Consider the following 21,653-nt stretch of genomic DNA (forward strand, 5'->3'; position numbering starts at 1 on the left):
TTAACTATTTCACAGGGGAAACTGTTTTTAGAGCCTACTTAAGACTGCTGAAAGAAATACGAAGGCTTCAGTGGCTTTGTTTTTGTGATTTTTTATTTCTATAGAATCGTGTCTGTGTAAGCACTGCAGAGTGCCTGAAAGCATAGCTGGTAAAGAACTAGTTTGGGAGACGCAATCTTGAACTTTATTTTTCTTTTGATTATTCTCAGAAGTAAGTCAGGCAGGTTTGAGCTGGTTAAAGTCCAATGAAGAATAAACAGCTTATCATGCAGAGAAACTGGGCAGACTTTTGTGATAAAGGTTAGCAAAACTTCATTAAAATTATAAAGTGGTGATAATTTTGACTATCATGTTTTGGGAAGTGTCTTTTATTGCCCTGTTCATTCCTGTTTTCCAACATTATAGAGGTCGCTGTTTGCATCTCAGGATAGCGATAAAATGATTGATAGAAATCGCTAGCAGTTCAGTAAGTCTCTGCTCTTAAAATAATGAACTTTAGGATTAGCAGCAACACCAGGACTTTTTGTCCCTCACCCCAAATCAAACACTCAGCTGACACTCTGAGACTGTTAAGACAAATCTTCAGTCAAGTCTCTAAAACACATAATTTCTGAATGCGCTTGTTCTATAATACCATATTCTCTTTCTTTTAAACTTCATCTTAAAGCGACATAGTTGTAGAGTCCAAGTTCATCTACAGTTGAGAAAAACATGAATCCGAGGCTGAGCTCCTGATGATTTTTGCTGTGTCTGCAAGTAAACCCATTCCATCAGCAAAGACTTAAGAGAGACATCAGTAGGAAGTTTCATACAAGGCATCGATGTTTTCTTTCTTTCCTAGAGGCTTAGGGTTATACAACCGGGCATAAAAACTCAAGCTATCATGAAGGCCTTTTTAGCTACTTAAATTCCCCCAAAATGTGAATAGCAAAGAAATAATTGTTTTTAAGAAAGTATTTTAATGTTTAGTTATTGTGCATATGTGGGAGGTGCCCAACCTTTTTCTTTTCTTTTTCTGGCACTCTATGTTTAGAATTTCATGCAAATAATTGTTGCTGGCATTTTGTGAAACATTCAGGGTAACAGGAAAGTGTCACAATAAGGGAAATTTTGCAAATCTTTCCTAATATTTTTGTGCTATATTTAATCTTAGAAATTCAAAGATCATTTAGTCATCATTTCCAACATTCTCAATATAGCTGCTTCAAATAACATCTGGCTATATGCTTCTTGCCACTTATTTCATTTATTATTTTTTCATATTATATATGTTCACATAGGACTTTTATTTTCATAGCTGACCTTACCTCTATAATTCCTCAACATAACTAACACTATGGTTTCTAATTGTTGCTCAATGTAAAGCAATAACCACACAAATTTCTATAAGGCCAAGCAAAAAATGAACCAGAAAAATCCTTGCTATAGTTTTATTTTCTGCTTTAAATAATAAAATAAATCGATGAGAATGTATATCATTGTTCTACAGAAGAGGTGAACGTTCAGTTCATTGTGGGTGAATATTCTCTGTATATTTTTTCCTGTGCAAAATTCACCAGGAAAAAAAATAGTTTGTGGCAGCTATGATTTCACCTTTAATTAAACAGAAATTACATAGTTTATTAGATAATTAATCTTCCAAGAATGAACACTGCTCTTTCCCTAAGCATCTTTTCACTTTTATAGAACTGAGCAAAAACAAATCAGCAATCTAAAATTAAGCACCTTTAGTGAATACAGATTAAACATTCATTGTACACATATATGTTGAGTTTGTTTTTAAAAAAAACAAACCAACATACTTGGAAAATAACAGTTTCTTAATGTATGATTGAAGTGCACATCTGGGGACTTTTAAAAAACTGATGATTATTATGCCTTCCACATTTACACTGGTACTTCAGTTCCAGGGGAAATATGATGGTGATGGCACACATGCACTTTCTGTTGAGATGGGACCATGCCTGGATTTATTATATGCCTAATGACATATTCATAAGTGAATACCACAAATTGGGTTAAAACTCTAGTGAATTTATAATGAGGATTTTCAGCCTTTAATCTTTTTCATGCAAATGACCTGAGTGTCCTTGATATGGGTTAAATTGACTAAATTTAAGGGCACAGAAGTTCGTCTTCCTATGTTTCTAACCCATAATTGAGGATGTAGACAAAATTACTGTTACCAGATGCATCTTATAAGAGCACTTCATCAATTCATTCCACTAACATTCTTGTTAGCCTAACAGGTGCCATGTATTATACTAGGGACTTGATATGATACCTCAAGAAATAAGATAAAATTTCTGCACTCATATATATTTCAGAGTGTACTAGAGAGAGGGTTTCATTAGTACATCATTAAACCACAGGAAGTAGCTATAGTGGAAACATATAAACCATTTTATGGGAATCCCAAACAACATGGAACCAAGTTTCTTGTTCTAGGTCGGCACGGATTTCCTGAAGAAGGAACATTTGACTGGTGTCTTGAAAGAATAGTAGGAGTCAATCAAGCAGACCAGAAGGGATTGGAAGTTGTGATATTGTAATTTATAACAAGAAATATATATTTGGTCTTCATCTGTTTCTGGCACAGAGCTCCAAAAACTCTTAGAATTTCCTAAGTGATGAGAGCAATAAAGGTGTCTTTTGTTTTGTTAATGAGGTGACTTTTAGATCCCCATCTAAGATGGAGCTGGTTGCCAGGGGAGCTAATCTTGTGATGAGAGGGTTGGAACTTTCAGTCCCACCTCCAGACCTCTGGGGAGGGGAAAGGGGCTGGAGGTCGAATGAATCACCGATGACCATGATTTAATCAATCATGTCTACATAATGAAGCCTCCATAAAACTCCAAAAGGACATGGTTCAGAGAGTTCCAGGTTGGTGAACATGTGGAGATGTGGGGAAAGTGGCATGCCAGGTGAGGGCATGGAAGCTCCACACCATTTCCCCATACCTTGCCCTATGCATCTCTTTCATCTGACTGTTTCTAAGTTATAACAGTTAAATCTAGGAACTAAAATGTTTCTTTGAGTTCTGTGAGCCACTCTAGCAAATTAATCCAAACCAAGGAGGATGTCATGGGAACCTCTGATTTATAAACAGTTGGTCAGAAGTACAGAAAACAACCTGGATTTACAAACAACATTTGAAGTGAGTGGGGTGGGGGCAGTCTTGTAGGACTGAACTCTTAACCTGTGGAATCTGATGCTATCTTGGGGTTGATAGTGTCATAATTGAGTTGAGTTGGAGGGCACCCAGTTGGTGTCCAGAGAATTGCTTGTTGGTGTGAGGAAGCCTCCAGACATGCACATGTAGGGATTGGGTCCAGGAACCCAAAAGAGCAGTCCAGGTCAAGGTTCTAATATACCCACAGGAACATAGGCATGGAAGAATATGGTGGATTTGGGAAATCATAAAATAAACATAACTGAAGCATAAGGGGCCTGCAGAAGAATGATAGGCATCAGGTCTAAGGTCACCAAGGACCATGTTCTTTGGTAGTTTGGACTGTATACTCTACAGCCTAAGAGGAAGGGGTGACTCTGCAAGGAGATTGCTTTATGAATCCCTGTCCTGTCTATCTTACCTGCACATAGTCAATCCAGAGAGAAAGTTAACAATATGTTCTGGAATTACCGAGATCTTTTTGTTGTACTTGTTCTCTATATGTGTTTTTAAGTAATAGTGTTTAAAGACTTTGGGTGGTGATTCATTTAATAAAGCCAGAAGCCATTCTTTTAGTATTCTTTCAGTTTCTTAGAAATATCATTGCCCACGCTTATTGATATTCCACATATTTGCTCAGCCGCTCTAATTAGTTTCATCTGGCAGTATTAATCATTTTATAGAAAAAGAAAACATTGTTGTGCTATACTCATAACTCCCTGCTGTCTTCAAGTCCTAATCATACAAAGAGGGAAGGAGAGAAAGAGGTCTGGAGACTCTCTTCAGAGTGGGGACCTTTCTCCGGGATTCATTTACTTCAAGTCAACCAACCTTTTAAAAGCCCTTTGAAAATATAGATGTTTTCACAGATGTGATGAAGTTGTTCTTTTACAATATAAAAAGCATATATTTCATATTTTTCATTATTCACTAATTTATAAAATTTCTGTAATTGCATTAAATCTCATTTTACGTGAATAAACATTAGTTGAATGGAACTCCCTAGTTTTATTTTTCTATGTAGTTAGGATAGGTGATATTTTTAAGAGTTTTCTAATTATAATTGCTTTTAATTAAAATTAAGTATTCCATCATTACATCTTTTGTTTTTGCTTTAATCTATAAACTTTCCTTAATTTCCACCTATCAATCACTCAAATCTAAGATCTTGTCTACTGGAACTAGAATCTAAAATAATGTGTAATGTATAAGAATTGCTGATAAAAATATAAAATTCTATATTTCACAAATTTTTCTATTCAAGAAATATAAGCAAAATCATGTCTGTATCTTTCCTTCCTAATTGTCAATGTCTTCCTTTCCCAATGTGCACTGCATCTGAAGTCAGAAGTTAACATAAATTATACTATGCTAGATTTATGTGATTTAGAAAAATAAAAACACCAAACTACTTTGATCTGTTTACTTGCAGAGAGCCATATCCTAGAAGATGTCAACAAATGTATTGTAGCCTTGAGAGACCTGGATGCTGATAATTTAGACCGTGCTGCAGGTGCTATCAGAGGACGGGCAGCAAGAGTTGCTCACATTGTCACAGGTGAAATGGACAGTTACGAGCCAGGGGCTTACACTGAAGGTGTGATGAGGAATGTTAACTTCCTTACGAGTACCGGTAAGTCTCAGTCCCCAGTTACAGCTGCACTGTTCCTGACATTTCAATCTATACAGCTACCAAATATCCAGACATATGGAAAGAAGATCTCGGTCTGTGTTGCTTGTTTCGAAGTGGATTGCTCTACTGTCTGACAGATGCTTGCATCCTGTGGTTATGTGATTTGAAATTTATCTCTGAGAAATAAATATACTCATTGGGGAAAAGAAATCCTTTATAAATATATGCATTATATAAATTGCCCACAGGCTTTAGCCATTTATGAATGTTTATTAATGCCAGAGCTGTTAGGAGATATAATTAGTCCAGATGTGGTAAGTATGTAATAGTTTCCAAACCCTCTTTTAGCTGTGTCGTTGCTCGCCCAGGTTTTTGTTTACATTACTTAAACAGAGTAAACTTGTCCTGTGTTTCCAGAGAAATACTCTTTACTTTTGTTGGCAGTCTATTTGCAAAACAACAATTTGTTCTTTCACATGATCTTCTTTGATTACTTAAGAAATATGGAACCAGGGTTTTGTTTTGGTTGTAGCACTCAAGTTAATATTTTCTAAAATCAACTAGTAAATTTTTAGTTTTTGAATCAGTCGGTAAAATGCATTCTTATCCTTAACACTGTTATTGGCATTTCTCCAAAAAACTTACAGAAGCATGTGACTTCATGTGGATTCAGAAATAATGGATATAATTTGAATGAGGGCAATCAACTATTTTTGTAAGTCATCATGGTAGAGCTTTTTCCTGTGAAAACCCCTTGTGATCTGTGAAATCTCCAGGTTGAATTTTTCTTACTAATTACCTCTTAACACTAGGGTGACAGTGCACCCATGTTTCCTAAAACGTTTGAAACGCCATACTTAAATTGTTCATCCTACCTAGAGAATTGTTATGTTATGCATAGGGCACATTAAATTTGGATGATATGTACATTATTTAGTGAAAGGAGTCGAAGAGAGGAGGATGGGTGATTTGGAGTGGGGAGGAAGCAGTTCCTTGAAATTAAGAGAAACATATCAACAGTTGAGAAACCTGCCCTAGGGACTAGTTCTGAAAAGATATACCGCAAGGCAAGCCTAGTGAGGTTTGTAGAGAATTGATAATTAGTGTTGCTGTCTTCCTAGCATGTTGATACAGAAAATCAGTGATGAATCTTGGCACATAGTTTGCTCATCACCTCTTTAAAAATATTCCTAAAATAATGAAACACTAAAGATATGCTAAGGAAAGATGGAGTAGGAGCATCTACAACTCTACACATTATATTTCTTTACCAACTTCTCAAAAGCCACTGTTGTCACAAATAGGACAACATGGAAGCTGCTTTAACAATGAGGTATGGCAATATATTTACTTGCTTAAGGAGATGATTGTGTTATGATAGTCCAGCATCTCTTCCCTAAACTAAATTTAACTGTTCCTTTCTTTTTGGTCAAAATCAAGTACAGAGTTATTTTTTTCTCCCTTCTGAGAATGAAATTTAAGTAAGAGAAGAATGAATCAAGGTTCTCTTTTTAGCCAAATGAAAATTTCTTGTAAGAAATTGAATAGGTAAAGTCTACCAGGATTTGCCTCTGTCTCAGTTTTGTAATCATATTAGTAATATCTTGCAAACATACTCTTATGGTCACAGTGTCTGTATAAGGTACTAAGTGTACGCTTTTATTCTCTATAGGATAGAGTCCATATCTGCCACATGCAAAAAAGTGAAAGTGAAATTCTAAAGTGTCCAGAATGTGAACTGTGTTGTTCAGTCTGTTAACAATCAATCCTTATAATCTGAAATCAGAAAATAAAAATGAAACAAAGTTGTTTACACGTTTAATTACAAGTTTGTCAATAACTCTATGATATATAATGACCTTACAAGATAATTAACCAATATGGCTACATAATCATTCAATCAGAAGAGCGAGAAGTCCTTTTTCCTCTAATTAGTTGCATGTAACTTTAATTAAAATTCTCCAGGTAAATTATGTCCTGTGCCCTAAATATAATAAATATAGAGTAATCCTGGGTTATTCTGTATGTCACATCTTATTATTAATATAACGATATAGTTTATGACTTTGCAATTTTGTCATTTTAGCTTTTCAGATAATTTTTTTGGCTTATCTTTGGAGAAAGCTTCTCGTTTTGGTTTTATACGTCTAATTCCAAACTTTTCTCCAAACAGATCTCCCTAAAATTTATCAAAAGCATGCCTCACTAAAGGGAATTCTGAGCAATAAATTAGATGAAAATGCTAATTAGATCAGTTTGATCTTAACCAAGGCTGAAATATGTGAGCATTTTCTCTCCCATAGAGATATTGTCTGTGAAAAATACTTCCAACTCTTCTACCCTCCACAACTAAATAGCAGAAGATGTTCATCTTTGTTCACATCTGCTCATAACTTGGACTTGTTATTTATAAATAATCATCAAATTAAGTAATGACAAATGTCATGGTTTGTGTTATGAAGCTTTAATAGTTCACATTTTAGCAAGTGAATGCTGTATACACGTGGCGTGTTGTTCTCTTTCTTTTTCTCTTATACAGTTCCCAGGTGTTAACCCTGTTTCCTGAAAATAACTTAATAAGGAGCTATTGTGAACTGTTTTTATTATGGAGACTTCGTTATCTTTGCAAAACTTACCTTAAAGTACCGTCATCAATGATGAAAACTAGGCCATACTTATCTAAATCACAAAGAGTGTTTTTGGAACATTGCATCTTTGATTTTAATCGGACTTTGTGGTTCATTAGCACATTTTCAAGATTGGATGATCTTCTAAGTGTTTTCTCAGGATTAGGAAGCAGGGTTGCCCTGTACATGTCAGGAATTTGCATTGTTCATAAACCCTAGAAGTTGGTGTTAAGTGAAATGTAGGCAACATCTGGAATGCTGCATCTCATTCAGACAGAGGCATAATATTGTAATCTCCATGTCAAATTCTTCATTCTGCCCAGTTCTTCCCTGTCACTAAGCTCCTCCACCTGTCAGGAATTCCTGATAGGGGAGAGAAAATATATTGGCTTTTTCCTTAAATAACAAATCTTCTGGATTGCAATGTGAAGGCTTAGAAGTCATATTCTTAGCATCAACTTCAGTTCTTGCACACTAGGTTGGGGAAAAACCTAAACCAAGAGTGGGAGAACATAGTATTTTGTGTGTGTGATTTATATTCTCCATTAAATTTAGAAATTAGCCAGCCCAAACACATCTGTTTCAAACCCCCAAACCCCACCCGGTTTCAGTTTCAGCCAGGTTCATGGACCAAAACAGAACAGGCATGTAAATGAACCTGACCAAGACATCCTGGTGGCATCCCCCATTGGCAACTGATCATGAAGGTAAATGAAGGATTATTGATCAAGTCCTCCTTTAGCTCAAACTGGAAAGAGCGTCACTAGAATCCTCTGTGTAATGAAATGGAGAAGAGTCATGTAGTTGCAATTTTTCTTCTTAAAGGCAAATGAGAAAGTTGAAAAGAATTTAGAGCCAATAAATATTTCCAAAATTTTGTTGTGGATTTTTCTTGTGTTTAGTTGAAACAACAGATAGGCTTTTAAGATGAATTTCATCTAAAAATCATTTTTAAAATTTTCATAGCAGTCAGTTACTCCTATTAATTCCCTTTCATTTAAGATTTTTCACATATAAATATCCTGCATTTCATAGCCTGATCACATGCTATTTTCTTTATGTTGCATCTCTATTCTTTAACTTAAATAGTTATAGGATAAAACACAAAGGCTTTAGTTCCAGCAGTCTTTGCCCTCTAAAATCCAGCAGAGGTTGAATATCAGTGGTCCACGTACTGGATATGACTCAATATGACTCAAAGAATTTTTATGTGTCCAGTGGAGTTTTGACCAACATTGTTATATGCTTTGTCATAAGAATTAATTTCTAGTTTGTATATATATAAATCCAGATTAATGGTGTTATTGTAATAAATGGGATAGTCTGGCAATACCAGGGCAGAGTTCACTGTGGAATTGGCTGGAGCTTAGTGATATCTTCCTTTTCTCTGAGCTTGGGCATAGTTTCCTCCATTCCCTCTCATTATATGCCCAGTCCACTTCACTCACTTCATTAACCTGCCTGAAGTCTGTAGGTGTTTGAATTCACCCAAACATGAAAAATTAGAAACGTTTTTTTCCTGAAGTGGGCCATAAAGTACCTTCTACTCCATCTAACATGATGCTTTCACAATCACACAGACGTGCCAGGATCCCTTTAGGTCTTGTCTGTGCTGTACCTGCCATTTTGAATAGCCTTGCCCCTTATCTCTCACATCAGATTTTATCCATCTTTCAAGAAACAGTGCATGTTCTCTGCCTTCTTGAAACCTCTCTTTCCCCCCTCTGGCAACAGTGAATTCTTTGGTCTTACGTCCTGTAGATTTTAAAGGACTTGTCACTCGGTTACATCATTTCAGACACCTGTATGCTATGATGAACTCTTTAGATATACTAATATAGAAATGACTTTTCTTTCAAAATAGAGTGCAAGCTATAAGAGAAAAGGAAACTTGCATTATTTCTCTTTACATCTCTCCCAGAGCCTACCATAGTGTCTTACATGTGCCAAATTAAAACAAAACAACTCTTGAATCAAGTCTATATGCCTGTGTTAACTCTATTCCAGCAGTGAAATGCCATTTCTTCTCTTCTGCCCCTCTAAAATTATAATTATTTTTCAACACTTTCTCAAATGCCACCACCTTTGCAAAGGAGCTTCTGATTCCCTTTCTGTTGGAATTAATTGCTCCATTATCTGTGGTACCAGGGATGAGCTTGTCCTCTAGTTAATGCTTATTTCACTTTGCCTTATATCGTAATCAGCCATTTACATACAAGTTTCTCCCACTAGATTGTAACATCCTTAAAGGGACACATCACTCTTTATTTAATTTTATATTTGCCAGTAGCATTTTACACATAATAGCAGTGCCCAAGTTTTTCTCCCCTTTAAATTTAAAATTCACTACAAGATTATACTGTGACATATTCTAATACAGTTAAGCAAGAGAACAAGTTATCATTCCAGTTCAGGAAAAAACAAAAAACAAAACTCAAAAGCAGTGGACCATGTCAAAGCCTGGGGCAGAGAAGAGATCAGGGAAGTGATTCATTACTGTCTAGAGTTAGATATTAGCCGCTTCCAGAAGATGTGGGGTCAGATTCTTAAAAGGTTCTTTAGCAAGCTTTTGAACAAGAGATCATGACCTTTGTGTATTCAGTTACTTACAAGAATCATCCTTGAACTACATCTGGTGAAAGATCCCACTAAACCTAATTTCACTAATGGTTCCAAGGAATCCCTGTAAAGGATGGCAAGCAAGCCTTCAAATTCAGAAACCGTGGTGGGCAAACTTCCCTCCCCTAGTGGCAGTCTGAGAGACAGGCCTCTGAATTGCATACTTTCTTCCTTTTGGCTTCAGCCCTAACCTGACACCCTTTAACAATTAGAAAGGATTAACAGGAAGCTACTGTCTGCAGATGGCTTGGCTAAACTGGATAACCAAGTGTCTTCATGTTGATGATACTGAATCAAAAGTTAAATGATAGTGCTGGCCCGGTGGTGTAGTGGTTAAGTTTGCAAGCTTGACTTCAGTAACCCGGGGTTCGCAGGTTTGGATCCCCGGTGCAGACCTATGTGCTGCTCATCAAGCCATGCTGAGGAAGCATCCCACATCCAAAATAGAGGAACATTACCGCAGATGTTAGCTCAGGGGCAATCTTCCTCACACAAAAAACGTTAAATGATAATTCAACCGCTTTAAAGAAGAGGAAGATCCCATGACTCTAGAAGTGCTCCTTTTGCTACAGGAGTTTGGAATCTTGGATTAACGTTGTGAGTTGAAAAAAGCAGCTACTAGAACTTCTGAGTGGAAAACCTGTTTTCTGTCCAAAGAGAACTGGATTTGAATAGGACCCAGTTCTAATTAGGGGGCTGAGGATACTTCCTTATCCTGCCATTTTTACTTAAAATTGGAAAAACAAACTTGTTAGGGAAAAAAATTGCCATAAAAACTGAGATCTCCTATATGTACTGGCTGATGCAAAGGCTTTTTTGACCTTTTCGGTAAGGTTAGATCCTAAGAGAGGCACATGGCATAATCTAAAAAGCCACTGTTGCTAATGTCCTTATTAATAAAAAGAATACATTCTGACACATTGGTAGAGATATTATTGTCAAAAGTGGAAATAATATAGAGGGCTTAAGAGTGTATTTTAGAGAATCATAAAGAGGGCCTGAAACAGTCCCACATCCGGAAAATGTAAAATGCGTAATTCTGAGGCTGATACTAAATGAAGGATGGATTAAGGATAGGCAGATGAGTTGGCATGGGCTGAAAGGAGGGGATCATTGGAAGAGGAAGTGGAGAACGTGGACCTTCTGTGTGCCTCTTCACCAGTGCAAAGATGTTCTAGAGATCTTGTATCTTCTTTAACCCTAGAACTCCTATGACCAGCCTCAAATGCATGTTCTGCAGCCAAAGAAGACATTATCTGAAAAGAGAAATAGGTCGTATCTTTCTAATCCTATTTTCACATGTTTTCTGTAAAAAGACTAGTTCAGATTTATTTTAATAGATAAGGGATAAGGAGGAAGAAAAATAACATATGTAAAGTGATTAGACATGAAGTACCAGTTTCATCTCTAGAATGCAAACAGAATCTCACTATGGCTAAATTAAGCAGAAAAACAAACAAACACACACAGGGAAGCTGGAGAACAAAAACACAAAACAGACAAACTGCAAGGGATGCTGCAGATAGGAACCCAGTTAGTCATCCTGAAGAACAGCTGTTTGGGCTGCCAGTCCAGCCCTTTCTGAATATTTAATGCCATTATTGGCCTCATAACGTTATGACACTGGAATGTACAGTTTAATTATAAACTGTACATTCATTTGCCACCACATTCTAGATACTTCCACCATTGGGATAAATCCTAAACTGATCCCTGCTTTGGCCTTACTTACCCTGAATTCAACTTCCTGGGCAGAAGCATCCTACTAGCAGAGTTTAAATAATGTGCCACACCTGGACTGTTAGTAACGTGGTGGCGGTGGGGTTCGGGTAGTCACAAGTACTGGGCCTTTAAGCTTCTATGGAGACAACCTCTGCCTCACAGTAAGACTCATACCAGCAGATTTCTGGGCATGACAAGGGGCTTCGGAGTCTGTGAGCAAAGAAAGGTGGGAGTGGTGAGGAGCAGGAGAGGAGGAGCATCAACAAAGGAGTAAAATGGCCCAGAAAAGGGAACTCGAGGATTGATTTTACCGACTTGCTTGGTCATCATCTATGTCGGGACAATGAAATGCTTCCACCATGTGACCTAATCAGGAGTATTGCCTTTCAGCAGCTTGTCGCCAAATGCAATACTTTCTGATGGTTTATGAAATTTTACAAAACAAGCATAAAAGCATGTTTTATTCCTGGTAAATTTGTTAAGTGAGGTATTATGTACCACTCCAAATCTAAGTATGTTCCAGGGAAGAACTGCCTTAACAGAATATTTGATGTGAATATGATTCTATCACCAAAATAGTGGCAAGACAGATCTATGAAGTCTTGTGAAAAAGTGGAAAATGTATCTTTCAGAGGTTTATTCTTTTTTTCTTTCTTTAACAACAATAATGACAAAAAATTAACAGGCCTGTAATCCTCTTATCGTTCAAATGTACAGTGATACTATATCAAACTGTATCATTTTATTTTAAATCCAATGAGATGGGGACTTTAACTTCATTTATTTTAAGATTTACCAAGTACTAGACATTCTTTGTAACAGCATAGACAAGTGCCTTCTAAAATCATAGTGTAGAGGGCTGGCATGGTAGTGTAGTGGTTAAATTTGCAGGCTCAGTTCAGCAGCCCCTGATTTGTGGGTTCAGATCCCAGGCACAGACCTAAACACCACTCATCAAGCCATGCCGTGGTGGCATCCACATACAAAATAGAGGAAGCTTGGCACAGATGTTAGTTCAGTAACAATCTTCCTCAAGCAAAAAGAGGAAGATTGGCAACAGATGAGGTTAGCTCAGGACGAATCTTCCACACCAAAATAAAATAAAATAAAATAAAAACATAGTGTTTTCACAGCCACTAGAAAAGAGAAGCATCTATTCAAGGCCAGAGGGGATCAGAGGCTCTGAAATCTTCTGCAGTTTGAGGTTCTTCCCAGCTATCCTGAGGGATATGGGCATTAATATCTCAACACCCCAACAACCTTCTAAAACATACCTGATTCCACAGCACAATTGTTAGGAAGCTCTGGGCTAGGCTTTTATCAAGTTGGTAATCCAACAATTAAGTCTCTTTGTAATCGAATTACTGTAAAATGTTTTATAAACTGTAATATAGTGGATGTTTTTAAAAATTTAGACAATATCTAGCAGGAGGCTCCTTCCTTCTATGCCATCTTGAAAGTCAGGTTTATGAAACGAGTGAAATAACTCCCTTCAGTTGTTACAAGTGTCTATTTCATGTGTTAATAGCCCTCAGTTGTAAAGACAGTTGATTTTACTTTTTTAGAGATCACTCTATGTGGCCTGGAAAGTCTGGTTATATATTTATTGATGTGTGCTGGTAAAACTTTTATAATCTGTAAAACTAAATTTGAGGTTCAAGTTCACTGAGTGTAGAAAATAACTGAGGCGGTGTGTCTCTCAGATTTTCTTTCCTCTGGCTTTGGAGAGAGCGAAACCACGTCAAGTTGAAGGATAAATTTGCCTTTCTTTTGGTGTTCAGTAACTGGTGCAGACAGCAGATCTTAATTGACAATGGTTTTAGCCACTTCATCTCCAGCCTCTCCTTCCCAATTGTCTTTCATGTCAATTTTTCTGGGATTCCTCAAATGTAGTCCTGGCTAAGTGGGGGTGGTCACAATGGACATGATTATATTGCCACGTTTCCAAGATAAGAGTAAGTGTGGTTTTAAGTGAACAGTACCTATAACTGTTGCCAAAATAAGGCAATATTGCATTTACACTATCAGACTTGATGGATATGAAAGCAAATGCTGAAAGAGCATATCATCGTAAAGAGAAAAACAAATTAGTAGGCCAACATTTTCAAATTACAGTGTTATCTACAAGCTTTATGAATAGATGTGAATATTTTCTTCAATGAAGTCAATAAGTCGTTTATCATGATTGGATGAGTGATGATTATTTCACCTCTTAGTGAAAACCATAAACTTGGGGATAACTATAAGCATAGTGGATTGCTCAAGATCTTCAATGAAGGAAAAAAAGATTGACTGAGGAAGGGAAGGATATTTTAAATGATCGCCACAATTGGGAGAACAATGCTCGGCGTAGAACAAGTGGAATAAAAGAGTATCCATAAATACTGATCAGGGGTCCAGCTTGACCAGCTCAGTGAGGAGAGAGGCAGTTCAAGAAAAACCAAAGATTTCAAGCCACTGGAAAGTTTTTCCTACCATGAGCCCATGCTGATTTCTACTGATACATATTTTCATTTTACATATTAAATTTTCCAGCTTATGGCAATTTACAACTTCCTCTTTCATCAATTACAAAAGAAAGTATGTATTACTGCTTAACAATCTGACACAGCAGGCTAAGGACCTGGGAATAAGTTTCTTCTCCTGAAATGTATTAGCAACCCAGTAGTATCCTAGAAAATGTAATATATTCTGGTGATCATCCACCATTTAATTTTACTGTCTGCCAAAATATGTAGCAGTTAAAGTTAAGTGAACAATTTATATTATAAAACTTCTCTGCTGATATAGGGATTTTTAAAGGTATCATTTATTATAAACACTGCTGGCAATATTTCTTTAAGATTCCAGCTATTCTAAAGTCTATGATGATTGTAGTTATAGTGATTTAAGAAAGGTTATGTACGTTCCTTTACCACTTGCCTCAAAATTCTTACGTAACTGGAACGAGGAATGAGTGTACTGATATTCATAAAAAAACAAAATTATTCTTGAGGGAAGAAGCAGTAAGTTAAAATATTGTACTTCTCTTACCATCCCCTCACCTTATTTACTTACTCTTATTTCTGTCAACTACTTCTGTATGTAAATGGTTGCTGTTTCATCATTATTGGTGTTCAATAATGTATTCATCCTATCTTCACAATTACAAGCAAATAGTTTTGAGTCCAGGGACTAACAATGTGTTTTTTTTCTTTTCTTCTTCCATCTATTAAAAAAGTTAACAACAAGGCGTACTGACAAGATTACTGACAAGATTACCCTAGTGTAACATCACTTTAAAATAACAGTAAAGGGACACAAAAGGGAATAAACTCATAATGGCAAATCCGTGGGTGTAGGCTCATCAGAAAAAAAACAAATCCAAAAGACAGAAAGCAGCAGGAAGCATGCAGATGGATGAGAGCAGCAAACACCACAATCTAGAATAAACACAAGCGGCGGCTGTCAAGGAGACGAGGGTTCCACCTTGCCTCTTGTTGACTTATCAGCAACACTGGATTCTGGAAAACAGTGAAGCAATGGCTTCAAATTCAGTGAGAAAATTAATTTGAACTTAAAATATTATATTCATTCAAAATGTGTGACAAAATAAAAACCTTTTTGCATGCATAACAGCCCAGAATATTTAAGTTGAACAAAACCCTTTTTGAGAAAAGACTTGAAAATGTACTCAAACAAAACAGGGAGGAAAAAACAGAAATGGTAAGACATGGAAAACTGAAATAGTGAATCTAACTCAGAAATATGATGAATACAATGACAAGATGGCAGATCTCTGGCAGGTCTAAAAGGCAATTGATCCAAATTAGAACAGAAAGTCAGTGGGCTGCAAGAAAAAAAATTCTAAAAGCAGCCTGGAATACATTCAGAATTACTAACAGAATTATTAAGAATTAATAATTTTAAAAAATTTTAAAGGAATGAATAATTAACAGAATTGTTGTTAGTCACATGATAAAGAAAGCAATCCACTGTTCTCTCTAAAAGAATTTAATACACAAGTCCCACTCAGTAGGCTTACGATATCATGAACCTAACTACATAAGCCTAAAACTTTAAAACGCTGATTGTATTATCAGCTTATGCTTAACTATTTGTATTTGTATATTGTCTATGCTTTTCATGTCTTTTGTCATTGTTAAGAAACCAGATTTCATGTTACATGGTAAGTATTATCTACTACGCCTATTATGAATATATACCTGTATAAATACATATATGTATAAATGACATACACACATACGTATGTGCATATGTTTACATCCATTTATAAAAATAATACATTTGTATATAGCTATATTATTTCACTGTATCATTTATTATGTTTAGTATTAGTATAACTATATATGTATAGTACATATGCTATATTATATGTGAAATGATGGACTTTTTGTGTGTGTTTAATGGTCATTGTATAAAATACTTATCCTACGGCATGGCTGGGGCATCTCTATGCTTATCTCCAGGGTGTCTGGAAGTCTGGTATTCGCTTTTGGCTATGCTGGCTAGGATAAAGATGACAGATTAACTATTAATTTATCACGTGTTGTCTAAAGTTTGAAATCCGCCTGGTGGCATCCAAGGCCAGCTTGTTTGCATTGTTTAGGGATGTGTAGATTGATGGCTTACACATGTTTAACTAATTACATAGCTCAGCTTTGGCTATATGAGCAGTGGGGCTTAAAAGACTGCTGGAATCTTTTGCTTGAACTCTCCTAAACCACAATTTCTTGCATATATCTTGATGGTTGATAACCCAGAGATGAAGTGCATCCCATGTGACTAAGAAAGGACTCTGTGTAGGTGTGCTTGCAAATCTTCCAGGCCCCGACGCTGGCTCACACATTCTTTCTCCTGCTTTATCTTGAATAAATTTTATGTAAGTAGGTTCTATAGAGTTTTGTAAACACTTTTAGTTATTCAACCTTGTGTAATTGTTGTAGTCATAACTCATTTTCAAAACAAAATGTATTTGAAGACGCGAAGAACGAAACACACACACAGGCTCATACACACACATACTCACTCGCACGTCTACCTTAATCATACAGAATAAGGCAAGTAGTTACTCAGGTTTTGTTGTTAACTGCTTTTTTTTCTTTTTTGAAGGTCTTCAGTAAGCTTTCATAGTTGGACATTACACACCCAAAATTGCTGGATCATGCCTTTTTTCCTCAGAGGTCTTTCCAAGCTCTGAAACCTTCATGGCTAAACTATTATTTTGTTTAGAATAACTGACTTACACAGTACATCTCAACGGTGAACGGGCAAACCTTTCTCATCAGGCCCGACTCGGCCTTTTATGACCTGTTTCCTCCAAAGGGCATGATCTGTCCACCAAATTCCCATTTCATTATCCTGCCTTCTTAAAATCTCAGAACTACAGCAAAGCTTATCCTCAGTGTATTAGTTATAGATTGCTACATAACAAATTACCCTAAAATTTAGCAAATGAAGACACAAACATTTATTATCTCGCAGTTTCTGAGAGTCAGGAATCCGGGAGCAGCTTAGCCGGGAGGTTCTGGCTCAGGGTCTCTCATGAGGTTGCAGTGGAGCTGTTGGCTGGGGCTGCCCTCATCCAAGTCCCACCCAGGGCTGAAGGATCTGCTTCCAAGCTCATTCACATGGTTGTTGGCAGGAGGCTTCAGTTTCTTGCCACGTGGGCCTCTCCATATGCTGCCTGAGTATTCTCACAATGCGGCACCTGGCTTCCCTCAGAACGAGCAATCCAAACAAGGGAGAGAGTGAGAGAGAAAGAGAAAGACTAGGATGGAAGCCAGTGTTTTTGTATAACCTGATTTCGGAAGTGGTATACCATCATTTCCGCTGTATTCAATTTGTTAGAAGGGAGTTAGTAAATTCAATGGGTTACTAAGTTACTTAAAGACAGGGTGTGAATATCAAGAGGCAAGGACATTGGGCTACTTTACAGACTGCATACCACAGCTTCTAAATGTTTTATGTTCTGGATATGCTCAGTCTGTTTCCAGGTCCCCAAATAGACTACACAGTTTTGAGTGCTTGTTATCATTCAACCCCTCCCTGCTTTCTGGTCTAACATCCAATTTTGGAAACATAGCAAAGGACCTGGCATAGAACAGACACTCAATGAATATATGCTAAATGAATGAATAAATAATACAACGCACAGCTCACTGGGGACCCTTAATAAATTCAGTTGACCGACAGACCAGAACAATATAGAAAAAGGAGTCCTCTCCACGACTAATTCACAGTGGATGGTTTTATAGTCTTAGAGACACTGGGGACGCATTCACAAATGTTACTTTAAATATCACTTTATGTGCCATGGTCAGTGGAAAAAGTGTTAAGTAGAGAATTTGAAAATCCAAAGTTCTTGACTTACATCTGCCACAGTACCATTGTGCAAGTCCCTTAAACTATATGGACTCCACCTCCACAACTGCTCAAAGAGGGGTGACCTAGAAGATTCCAGTGTTCCTATGCACATCATCTAGCTTCTCTTTTTGTTTTTTCATCTGTCATTTGTCTACATTCTAGAGTTGATATACACTAATGAATTTATCATCTAGCTGACTTCAAATTCTCAAAATCCAACATAAGTCTTAATCCTGATAAAGCTTTATTGCCAAAATTGCTTTTACTTCCAGAAATATTTTTTTAATTTTGTTTTTTTATGTTACAGGTTCATCAGTTTCTATCTTTTCTTCAAATTAAAATCACTTTGAAGAGAAAAACATTTTAAAAATTCAAATTATAAGCAGCACAAGATATAGCAAAGGATATTTTTTGCCTGATCTTTAGCAGCTCAGCGTAATTCTATTTTCAAAATGTACTGTGATTACATATGCTTAAGGAATACAATGGTACCAGACAAACAGTGCATTTTATACCAAAAGAAAAACAGTGAATGTCTAAATCATCTGATCCTTCTGAGAATGTAGTGAAGACATTTATTTAAAGAAATTTTTCTTCTTTTCAGAAATAGTAACTCTTTTAGAGAATTAAAAAGAGATCAAGAATATCTAATTAATATGCAGTCATTTTAATGACAGTTTAATATTTTTAAATGTGAAAAGTAAATTTGAGAGCACCTCTGTATAAAAGAACTTATTCAGATATTTTTTTTTTTAGAACAGTTAGCCCTGAACTAACATCTGCCAACAAGCCTCCTCTTTTTTGCTGAGGAAGATTGGCCCTAAGCTAACATCCATGCCCATCTTCCTCTACTTTATACGTGGGATGCTTGCCTCAGCATGGCTTGACAAGCAGCGCATAGGTCCATGCCAGGGATCCAAGCCAGCAAACCCCAGGCCGCTGATGAGGAGCACACAAAATTAACCACTGTGCCACCGAGACATCCCCTCAGACTTTTTTAAAATAAATATTTCACACAACACTCAGAGCAAAGATACTTGGAGGGGCTTCTTAAAGCTTACAAATTATCAGATTAGATTTCAATACCTTTGTGTTTCCGAGATGCTTCATGGCAAATACTGATTCGAGCAAACCAGTGGTTTCTAACTTTTTGTGACAGCTGCATATCACACAAATGTCTTCTGATCTATCAAGCACTGATAAACTCTCACTCAAAAGCGCACACCTGATGCAATGGTAGGACGCCATTAAAGCTTTATTAAAGGAAGAAACAGAAGGGTAAAGATTATGAAGGTAAATGATAGAAAAGAGGACGCTCATCTCAAGAATAATGCTTACTTTAAAATATAAATTAGAAACAAGCCTCAGAGGCTTTTCTCTGTCTTTCTTGGAAAGTACATAGCAGTCCAAAAAATTTATTATAATTGATTTTGAATTAATCCCATATTTTTAAATCAAACTTTATGATAATTTTGTTATTTAGAAGTCATATTCAAATACTCATCTGGATATTTGTTCAATTATGGTCAACATCCATCTCCCACAAGAAAATGGTCAATTCACTTCAAAATATTATCCCTCCTGTAACAAAGACATAAAGTGATGGGATATGGAAGAATCTTATACTTAAACCTTCCCCTTACACGGGGCAGGAGCAGGAAACCTCTGTTTTCAATGTATAGATACTGAAGAATGTAAGGCTCAGTGATCAGAGGGATGAGAAATCGACCAAGAGTTTTTCAAAAAGTGAAAAAGTGTTTTCACACATATAGGTATAGTGCTTTAAAAGTCTTCAAAAATGCTGAACATACAGTAAAATGATAGCACAATGGCATGTAATTAGATCACAATTAGGAAATCACTTTAACAAACCTGTTTTGAGCCACACTGATGCACAAGCACTATACTTACCAAGTACTGAATGAGGAAAAAATAAATAAGAGAAAATTCTTCCTCTCTAGAAGCATAACTGTGTTGGAGGATAATGAACAAGAAAGTATAATGCAAAATGAAACAGAGATGTGTACAATATTTTGGTCTTGATGCTGTTGTCTGCGGATGATTAGATCCAGAAATCAGAAGACTGGAATTGTAGAAAATTGAGAAAACTGCCCTGGAGCTAAATACTTAAGCAACCAACTTATGTATCAGCTCTATCACATAGTTATAGGAGACCATTAATCCCTCATACTCCCAGATAATTATGAGGCCCAATTGGAATACCACCAGTTTTTTTCTTATATATCAATATGGAATGAGAGGTTAAACAATTCATAATTCCTATCCTTAACCAGTTCCCTTCCACTCATCCCATCTCCATCCAAAATAAAAAAAGAAAACCTTAGGCTTCAATCCCGGAAAGCAAGTGCACCTCTTCCTCTTTTGTTCCTTCTTTAATACCTCCTATTTATCAACATTTACCTATAAAGAGCCTGTAAAATTCTCTTTTCAGCGAATAAGTGCCTAGAGGTAATGTTATCCCCTCTGCTATTTTAGGGCCAGACTATAACGAAGGATTGAGCTTCTTTTACATACTTGTTTTCAAGTCAAAATTTGCTTGGTATTTACTTACCGTGAGTATAGCATTAAGCTAAGTGCCGACAAGTAGAGCATGATCCAAATCCTCCGGGTGTTTAACTATGGTTGAGGAAATATTAAATAGCAGCATTATTTTATGATACAAAGCAAGAGTACATTAAGGGGCAAAATGAATAAGACAAAAAATAGGTTAGAAAATAAAGAAAGTAGAATAAGTTTTGTATATCATAGAGGACCACACAGAGGAAGGAGGGACAAAAATATGAGCCCAAACGCTATTTAAATTAAAGAGGTAAGTGTATTCTTGCTGGAAAGGATGTCAAAATAATTGTATTACATTACAATGTAATTAGATACAATTAAAATTATACAAAGCATATTTTAATCCTTTGATTGAGAAGACACTTAAAGTTCTTTGAAAGTTTCAAGATCATCCTTAGAGTATTGTGCCCTTAGGGAAAATTAGGTAGAAAAATGAATAGATTTGCATAATAGAACAGAGAATTTAGGCTGCCGATAAGTTATGGGTAAGACTGGATAGTTGGTGGCACCGGTCCTGGTTATAGTGGAATAAGGATACTTCTCCCTGTCTCTCTCACTGAGGACAGCTACAACTTTGGACATAATACACAAAGCAAATCTTGGGGGAACTCTCAAATGTAAACAATAGCAGACAGGAGAGGAAATCAGGACTTGAAGAATGACCTCATACAATGGTAAACTCCCTGGGTTCCATGATTTCCTTCCGTATTTCCCGGCTTAGACTCTTGGACAATCTGAATCTGGGAAGTTTGCTCCAGACACAGACAGAAAAGCTCCAAGAAAAGCCTCTTTTCTCAGATTAGAGGGCAGATAAGTGGGGGTGAGGATATGGGATGAAACTTTCTTAACTCTTTCAGTCCTACGTGAGGCAAGTCCACTCCTGATATGATGGCAGCAGTGCCTCTGAAAATTGAACAAGAGAGAAGAGGAAACA

The 21,653-nt window shown here is 36.5% G+C and overlaps 1 protein-coding gene across 3 annotated transcripts in view; it reads left to right on the top strand.

The window, feature by feature from the left end:
* The window catches only part of CTNNA3 (catenin alpha 3), a 1,485,947-nt gene that overhangs the window by 1,093,982 nt on the left and 370,312 nt on the right, over positions 1-21,653 (top strand). For all 3 annotated transcript variants that reach the window (XM_046655293.1, XM_046655294.1, XM_046655295.1), the window contains one exon: positions 4,605-4,805. In XM_046655293.1, coding sequence (XP_046511249.1) covers positions 4,605-4,805 — 201 coding nt within the window. The remainder of the gene's footprint in view (positions 1-4,604; positions 4,806-21,653) is intronic.

The sequence above is a fragment of the Equus quagga genome, chromosome 2 (genome assembly GCF_021613505.1).
Source record: "Equus quagga isolate Etosha38 chromosome 2, UCLA_HA_Equagga_1.0, whole genome shotgun sequence".
NCBI lineage: Eukaryota > Metazoa > Chordata > Mammalia > Perissodactyla > Equidae > Equus > Equus quagga.